The sequence below is a fragment of the Bombyx mandarina genome, chromosome 13 (assembly GCF_030267445.1).
Source record: "Bombyx mandarina strain Sakado chromosome 13, ASM3026744v2".
Lineage (NCBI taxonomy): Eukaryota > Metazoa > Arthropoda > Insecta > Lepidoptera > Bombycidae > Bombyx > Bombyx mandarina.
In genome coordinates, this window is record NC_143220.1 from 1,497,658 (window position 1) to 1,507,513 (window position 9,856).

The 9,856-nt window shown below is 34.8% G+C and overlaps 1 protein-coding gene across 1 annotated transcript; it reads right to left on the reverse strand.

Annotated features, from left to right (window-relative positions):
* Window positions 1-299: 299 nt before the first annotated feature.
* sc (achaete-scute-like protein ASH2) lies at window positions 300-2,034 on the reverse strand. The gene is made up of 2 exons (XM_089732293.1): window positions 1,156-2,034; window positions 300-995 (listed from the first exon to the last, which is right to left on the reverse strand). Exon 1 carries the CDS (start codon window positions 1,877-1,879, stop codon window positions 1,160-1,162), a length of 720 nt encoding a protein of 239 aa, XP_089588419.1. The 5' UTR covers window positions 1,880-2,034; the 3' UTR covers window positions 300-995; window positions 1,156-1,159.
* Window positions 2,035-9,856: the final 7,822 nt, after the last annotated feature.

Sequence of the window (9,856 nt, forward strand, 5' to 3'; positions counted from 1 at the left end):
TCCGCATGGGTAGGAACCACCGTCCTGTCTATTTCTGCCGTAAAGCAGTAATGCGTTTCGGTTTGAAGGGTGGGGCAGCCTTAGTAACTATACTTGAGACCTTAGAACTTATATCTCAAGGTGGGTGGTACATTTACGTTGTAAATGTCTATGGGCTCCAGTAACCACTTAACAGCAGGAGGGCTGTGAGCTCGTCCACTCATCTAAGCAATAAAAAATATATACAATTTTTATTTTATTATACTAACACTGGCGGCAAACTTACCTTTCATCATTTTGTCATAATAAAACATAACGTAAATTCAATAAATAGTTTTATTATCTAAGCTTATGACTTACGGCTAATCTATCTATAACTTTTTACAATTAAATCGACTGACCCGATTACTAGAGCGCATTAATTACAAAGCCTCGGTAATTATTAACAGGTAACAAAATTACAATACGCCAGAATTCACTAACTTTTAAAATTAATGACGATAATATGATTATATTTTATGATCGATTGCTTGCTTATTTTTTGTGAAAAGCATTTTTTTTCTTTGACCTTGAAAACTGTATTCGAAAATTTATATTAAGAAATAAAATAAGTACAACAATACAAATTAAATGGGAGGATCAACATTTTTATCCAAACAATTTTTAAAACAAACGTGTTTTTGAAAACAAAAGAAAAATGTATTATTTTTTAAAACAAAATAATTACAGAAACACGGCTAATTACTTTTAATTCAAATATCGATTTTAGTTTATTATCTCTTTGCGACAATGAAACTAGTCTTTACATTATAATACAATCAGTCTGTTTTCTTTCTTACAATTAAAAGAGCAGTCCGTAAATTCCTTCATTTACAATTCATAAACGAATTTGTATCCGAAATACGCGATTAAAACTATGTTTAAGGCACTTTGACTAGAAATATAAGAGTCTGTTCGTGTTTATGCACAATAATTTTCGGAGGGTTACGTCCATCTATGATTGGGCTCTGTGGGATCTGTGAACAAAAGAGACAAAAAATTACAAAAAGGAAAGAAGTAATTTGACCTTATTATGTTGAATGAACCATTGAAAATTCGGTGTCGGTTCATGACAGAGGAAATAACTTCAGTTTGAAATTTTATTACAATTTCTTTTCATTGGTATGCAATACTTACATAACTATTTTTGTTGCCACCATGAAATGACGTCTAAGAGTTCTTCTTCATCCATTGATCCCATTTGCTGTTGTGTAGTAACCTCGTAACGATCGACAGCCGAATACGCCGAAGACACACCCGAAGAACATTCCGAAGGAGCTGGCGAATCTGCCTTCTCTGAACAAGGTGATCCACTTCCGTAGAAAAACCCGTCATCCATATCAATAGAAGTCATCGGCTGAACTGAGTTGTTGCTTGGAATATTTTCCCGATTTTCTTGATCGCGCGTAATACCTAATGCGGCATCACTTTCGTCTAATAACTGCTGAAGGTACCTTATATATTCAACGACCATCCGCAATGTGTCGACTTTGCTAAGTTTCTTCCCTGACGAACCTCGTCTGGCGCCACCGGACAGAGCTGCCACTACCGAAGCCGGCAGGTGACGGCGAAGTGCGTTGAATCCATCATTCACTTGTTTTACGCGATTTCGTTCCCGTGCATTGCGTCTCGCTATTGACGCGGCCTGTGGTCCAGTGTACGGATTAGTTCTGAAGTGCACCTTTTTCCTGTAGTGCAGATTCGGTGGAGTGTCGTGTGTGACATAATTTTTCTCAGGCGCTGGAGCTATAGCAACGTTTCGTTTCTCTAAAGATGATTTATTCAATGTGTTCGAAGGATATCCGGAAGAAACGACCACATAATTCGTCTGACCTTGAACTAGCTGGATTTCTTGGAGCATTTTGACGTGTTTACACGATCGTCTGCGATAGATACGGACGCACGACCAATCGACGCGGCTATCGAATACGCACTGCGCGATAGGGGAAGGCTTTGTGGGAGCTTTCGGTCAGTAAGCGAAACGCGAACGGCGGCGGTGGAGCTTCGCGTACAAGTGGGCCGCCGGCGCACGCGCACGGGTTATATCACCTGCGCCGGCTGCAAAAAATATAAATTTTAAAATTCTCTTCCCCTATTATTTTCGAGCATCCCTTCCCCCTATACGTGCGGGTTCGTACCTGGCGTACTGGCTGGGGGAGATCGTGGGCGCGGGGCAGGGTTGATCAACGCGTGCCCGGTTTTTCTAGTGACCACTGAAAGTTATTATATTAGAAGCCGTATGAAATAAATATCTTATCTATAAACACGTAACAATACAAGAAAGGGCAGAGTGCTTTGCACGATATCGGTACCGGTAGTTATTGTTTAAGAATTTTTGTAAATTATATGTATTATTTTATAACTTATCGATATTTTGTAGATCTTATCAAAGCTTTATGTGAAAAATTAGTTACAATTACTATAGATTTATTATGTTGTTGATAACAAGTAAATCAAAACAGCTAAAAGTCCGTTTTATCATCTTGTATCTTCAGATATATTTTGTCATAAAATCAAGCGGTCGAGTGGTCGCTTATCGAAGCTTGATCGATAAAATACGTCGACATTTACATTAATGAAAGCAATATTCGGAATTCGGGAACGGTGCGGTTAGGTTGTAAACGTAATGAAATTATAAACATCAACGATACAGCTGCATCAAGAGTTTATGTTCGTGTTGTTTCATATTCAAAAACAGAATCAGCTAATTTTTGATACTACTACTATCACTTGGTTATTTTTATCGCATCATTGCTTCATAGTGGGGCGTGACTAGAGGCCCGGGTTCGAGTATTGATTGGACTCAGTATATTCGTATTTTTATTTTGCATTAGAGTCCTTGTTGTTATTGCTTTTGGCTCCGGTGCTCCGAATATTCGTAATAGAGTAGACAATTTGGGATCACGGCTAATTAACACTAAGCATACCATATTATGTCAAATGTGACCCATTTTGAACTTTTGCATTGACAATGCTTCTTGCTTTTGTCCATTTGACTTCATGACTGTTCTTACCAATTAATGCAAAGTTGTTATACTATTTTATTTTGGTTTGTTTATTACTTGAGTAATACCTGTTGTATACTGTTATCTACCCGCTATGGTAGAAATAGGTACCAGTATGGTATTGGTATGATTAATGTTTATATAGCACATTATTTTTGCATGCTTTTATTGGCTTAAACCATATCTATGTATGTATGTCGCGAAGTAATTTCAGTATATCGGATCTACCTAAAAATTTGCAAATTTATCAAGGTTCGATAGCAATACATTTTTTTTACTTTGGCCTAGTACCTTGATAAGAATCTCCAGTATTCAAAATTATTAATTTTTAATTTTTATTTTATTTATTTATTTTAAATTATTAATTTTTCAAATTAATTATTTAAATTTTAGTACTAGTTATGTTTTTAAAGTGTAACAATATTTTAGTGTCACTTTCTATTAGTGAAACTCTAACACTAAGACTCTGTTGATTTTCACGGCTGTTGAAACGTTGCATCTGTACCAAGCTGTAAAAGATTTCAAAAGTTTCAAATTGATCTCATAAATGCTGCCCAAACGAACACGTACCAATAACAAGTATCATTTTAATATAGTGAAACTCGATTACCGTCCGCTACGCCTATCCCTGATTATATGAAAAACTTTGACACCTTAAAATTATTAAGTCGCTACATATCATACATTGATGGTACATACATATTGACATAAACCTACCCTAGTGTGCCAACAACAACTGTGTCAAGCTTCATCAAAATCGAGTAGTGTCTTAAACACTATATATACAAACAAACAAACAAACATTGTTTTTATTTAAATAGATACATAAATATTAAGCTACTTATCGATTTAGATTTGTTATTTGCAACGTTACCTTTTGTGGATTTTGTATTTCAGAAGAAGAAGCCAACCGAGTAACAGTTGTGCTGATGTCAAATAGTAGGTACCATAGGAATATCCTAAGAATGCAATGTGTTGAATCCCTTAATCCTAAAGAATAAATATTGCATATAAATATGTACCCACCTAGTATGAATGTATTCATTGAGAAGCAACAATGTTGCAAAATATCTTTCTTAAGAAAAAATATTCAATGTCTTTACGAGTTTCAAATTTGTTGCAATCTAAAAATAATGCATACCATTTATATACTTCGTAATGTAAACTACACAAGTAACTAGTCAAAGTAACTTTTATGAATTCAATTACGAACATTGACAGGTGCGGAGCCTCTGTTCAAAATAGTTAATTAAAAAAGTCTTCTTTGCGTGGAATTAAAATTTCTTCACCACGACTCTAGTGATTTAAGGGCGTTCCTCCGGATCATTGGCTTTCTAAATGTTTATGCGGATAATTTTTGTGTTCTTTAAAATATGTTAATGGCTTAGTGTTGGGTGGATGTCGCTGCCGTTGTTGACAGGACACGCGTGGTTCATGCATAGTTCCGCGAACTTATCCGTCACGAGAATCAATTTATTTCAAGCTTACAAAAAAATCTCTTTTAAATATTGTAGACAGGTAACTTATTAAGAATTATTTTTGCATACACTGGTGATGAAGCTTCCTGCTCTTCTGGTCTTAATTATCGGAATCCAAACCCATCATAGCCATAGATATAGACATCGTAGCTCATTGGCTTTCAAATCTGAAGGCAAGACTGTTTCTCCGCAGAAAGAGGCAAATTGGTAGTACCTGTCTGGAAATATGTTAAGTGCTTACTTGAGCTCAATGTCACGAATACTGATTATCTAACTTGGAGGATTTGGAGTTGAACTCTTTTCTTTAATACATTTTTTTTATTGCCCTTGTAGGCAGGCGATCATACCGTCCACTAGATGGTGAGTGGTTACCGTCGCCCATGGACTTCAGCAATGTCAGGTTAGCAGAGTCAGTCTGCGGCCTACAAGTTGTTGTACTGATAAATATAATATACCCTTAAGCTATAATATAATAATATTATGTATATGATGACACATGAGCATACAATGCCGCATGCAGTAAGCGGTTGCCATGCCCAGTCACGTAATTTCAGGGCTCAGTCAACCATAAGCTACTATAAGCTATAAAAACAGGTTAAAATAATAATTAGATTCTTGTTTTTTATGTTTTCTATTTTTCTGCTGCCACTTGAGGTAAAACAAAATGACGGCTTGATATGATATTCTAAAAATTTTAAGCTCTCCAATGCGATACTGTATATTTTATATCGTGACGTCTTGAGTTATGGACTGCATTCCCTGCTACCAACAAGAACTGAGTGAGCATCCTATGAATTATACTTCTTATAAATATATTCAGTGTTATTTGTGTTTCTCTCGATCAAAGCCACCGGCGCCAACAACCATGGCTGCATGTATCGAATAACATTGCTTTTCCTGCATTCACCCAGACTAATTGAAACGATACACTGTTTGAAATTCTAAGTATTTCTTTCTATTAGTTAATGATGTGACATTTTCTCGTCTTTTTATTACAGTTTTATTTTTATTTGATCACCGAATTCACCGTAAGCATTTTATTCTCCACTACCAGAAAGCTATAATTCATATGGCGTAGTGATTTATGGTGTGCATTTGTTTTAATTGGAATAAATTAACGAGATCGTCTTTTTTAATCAAAGTATACGTAAAGACTACTGTAGATTATTAGTACAATTATTTAAAAAAAACATTTAAATAGTTATAAAACATACGAACGTGCCTTTGCTTGCGAAGCAATATTCTTAATGAAAATGTGTTTGATAGTCCCTAATTATCCCGCAGGCAGGTTTTGTTTCTTCAATAAAGCGAATCACGAATCCTTTCAAGGTGAACGACAGCAAATTTGTTAGAAAATGAAATGAAAAGAATTTATAGCGTTTTTTTTTTTTTTATTGCCTTTGTAGGCAGACGAGCATACGGCCCACCTGATGGTGAGTGGTTACCGTCACCCATGGACTTCAGCAATGCCAAGGGCAGAGCCAAGCCGCTGCCTACCGCGTGTGAGTTTCCTGATATTAGGAGGTATTGTGAGCACACACGGGTAGGTTAGTATCACCGTTCTGTTTATTTCTGTGGCGAAACCATTATACATTGCGATTTGAAGAGTGACACAGCTATTATACAACGGCGCACACTTATTTTGCACTTTAAAACTTTTTTTTTGTATATTTATCTATACTAATATACTAATATAATATTATAAAGAGGAAAGATTTGTTTGTTTGTTTGTATTGAATAGGCTCCGAAACTACAGAACCGATTTGAAAAATTCTTTCACTGCTTGGAAGCTACGCTATCCCTAAGTGATATAGGCTATAATCTTTTTTGAAAAAAATTAGGGATCCTTACTAATACTCCAATAATGTAACCCAAGGTGTAAAAAATTACCTAAAATATTCTTTACATCGCATGCTCTGCGAAAACTATTGATGATAGAATAAAATAGTGTACTACGACTTTGTAGAACACATTATTGTTTACAAAAAGTGTCGCGATAGCATATGTCTAACTAATATAGTTGTGCCGCAATAAGTGTTTTATTTAAAAAAATAAAACAACGTCAAAAATTCGTTGAAATTTTTGTTAAAGACCCGAGCGGAGCCGGAGCGGGCCGCTAGTTTATTATAAAAATGCAAATGGCTACTTATGCAATTATTACATGCAAATAAATTTGCAGAAAAAAATATAAATTTAAATTCCCATCTGAGCCAACTACGAGTACATATTAAATCTTATCCTTCTTAAGTATTCATTTATATTTATCAGAATATTAGATTTAAATTATCTACAGTCAGGATACACTGTCTAGTCATCTTGTGGGGTTCAACCCCGTGATTTTGTACCGGATATGACCGGCAGGGAGGTGCTAATGATAAATTTTTTTTCGTGATCAAAATAATCGTTCAAAGTTATCTACATAATATAAATACATCGGTAGGCTTGGCTCTGAACCTGGCATTGCTGAAGTGCATGGGCGACGGTAACCACAAACCATCAGGTGGGCCGTATGCTCGTCTGCCTACGAGGGCAATAAAAAAAAAAAAAAATATATATATATATATATATATATATATATATATATATATACTATGCCAGGAGCTATTTATGAAATATACTTAATTGTTTCGTAATCAGTGTATTTTCAATACAGACTTGCTACATTTATATATATAGATAGGTATACACCCGCCTAATATCTCAATAATTATTGATTCTTTGTTTTTTTACAGTACTAAGTTTTTAAAACACATGTTTTTGTTTTTCTGATCTCATCACCTAATACTCAAAATCAGCAGTACGTTTGTTTAAAAAATTTGAACACTAGATTAGATATTTCCTGGTGGTGCAGTAATTAGCGCCCGTGGTAGTTGTGCCGAGGATCGTGGTTTCGATTCCCATATCGGACCAAATATTAGTTTAATAAACAGGTTTGTTTGCTTTTTGTCTTGGTATTTATTATGTATATATAAGTATGTATATCAGTCATTGATTCCTATACTAAAATGAATCCTAATTTGGAGCCGGATGGCCGTGCGTAACTTGTTCCGGGCTATTATTATTATTATTACTATTTCTCAAAACCACTTGAAAAATCTAGTAATGCCAGTTTATGCTATTATTTACACCTTATTCAGCCGATCACGTAGAGAATTTGAGTAATTTCGATAAATTGCATTGTTTTTTTATATCAGATTTTCCGACAGTCACTGTCAGCCGAAGGTCGTCGGGCTTCACAGTAATTGTTAATGTATTTTTTATTGCCCCTCTAGGCAGATGAGCATACGGCGCACCTGATGGTGAATGGTTACCGTCGCTCATGGACGTCAGCAATGCCAGGGGCAGAGCTACCGACCTATCTTCAAACAAGTAATTTTAATAATTTAGCAACAATTGGTTGGGCTCTTCAATGAAATACTGATGACATATTAGGCATTTATTGGACACTTTGCTTAAGTGGCGGTAGGCGAACGACTGACCTCGCAGGAGCATCGCCCGACATCGCACATACACACACACACACACACAAGCACGTTACCGAATGACCGTGGGTTGCTGCGAAACCTCCAGTTTTATTTTCTTTATACCTCGAATATAACTTAAAATTAATATTTTTATAATAAGGAACTTCGTTCCTATCCGGTGTCCTACGACACCACACATCTTTTTTTTATGTTTCTTACTTGTATCATTCTGTAAATTTTCATGCTATTTGCCAAGCGCTGTGGTATGTGATTCTTAAACGTAGTCCTTTGCCAGAAGGGATATTTTCTTAATATTTGGCATATTTAACTAAACCATGATAAGTAGTTTAAGTTTAGTAATATTAAAATAAAGGATATTTTTATCTTTGCCTCTTAATTGTATTGAAAAACAAAGTGTCATGTATCAACTGGTATCAAACTATGAGCAAAACCGTTGTATTATTTCAAAATATGTTTCCGTGTCATAAAATAATTAGGAAATACAGGCGAGCGGAAATTATTGATGTCCCCCTTTTTTTGGACAATTGCACGATAAAACAATTAGTCGTAAAAAATATGGAGATGTGAAAATACGTGGGATCCGTAGTGTCGGAGTGATGGGATGATTACGGGAATTGTGTCATCTGTGTTACGGTTCAATGATGTGGGATTATAGGTGCGGAGTTGCGTTATAATAATATTTTTTATTAAATAAAAAAAAAACCTTTTATTATGAGTAAGTCAAACTTTTAAAAAAATCAAAAGAAAATAATTAGATATTTTTAATAAAGACAAAACAATATTTGTTTTCTTTGTTTTGTTTCATACATATAACTTGTTGTTTCAGTTAGTTCGAGTGACGTGGACCCAAAGTATTATTACCCAACCCAACCGTATGAATTGTAACGAGCAAGTATTGAATAGAAAATACTAAAGGTAAAAAAAAAAAAATTATATTATTCAAGTCATTTTTTTGTGTGTTTGACATTTAAAACTGTAATACATATTATTATATGGTCCAACTGTTCAACCCATAAACGAAAGTAGGTAGGTAGATATAAGTTCCAAAAATATTGTATTTAACTACGTATTTATTAGTTACTAGCGACCCGCCCTCGCTTCGCTTCGGAAACATTAAAACCCACATGAAATAAAAATAAAAAAAATTTAAAAAAAAATTTAAAAAGTAGCCTATGTTCATCAGGGACAATGTCGGCTTCTAATGGAAAAATAATTTTTCAAATCGGTCCAGTAGTTTCGGAGCCTATTCGAAACAAACAAACAAACAAATCTTTCCTCTTTATAATATTAGTATAGATTTTTTTCCCTACCTATTCGGTAGCCTGCGGGTCTATTCCAGCTACGCCCGGACCGAAAGTACTACGGTACTCACTCATTAATCGAAACTCGACCATAATCCTAGGCACCTCCAGATTTAAATTAATTTTATGTATTAAATTCTTCATTTATTTGTTCATGACATTTTTCCGTAAAAGCGAGATAAATAACGGCATTAAAAAAAATACATACTCTTACCCATACACTCTTTTTCTAGCAGTAGAGCAGGCACCGGTAGTAAAAGTCTTCCTTCATGAATTCTTGTGTTGTCGTGTGAGATATAGCTGGTACTCTATATTTATAATCAGTAGCCGTTTTCTTACATTTTCGTAAGCCAAGTCAATGTAAAGTATTGTAAAATGTATAGCGCATCAGCATATAACTCATAACGTGTAATTTATTAAACCATGACATCTTAGCTTTATTTCAATAAAAATCTTGAAAACAAAATATCGTATACGTAAAACGTATTTTTTTCTTTTATTTTATAAACATGATGCTTGTTCAGTTTGATAAACAAATTATGATTTGCGTAGTCATCTCCACAAACATC

Excerpts from the sequence above, each read along its gene's own strand:
- sc (XM_089732293.1), bottom strand. The coding sequence starts at position 1,879 with ATGCTCCAAGAAATCCAGCTAGTTCAAGGTCAGACGAATTATGTGGTC.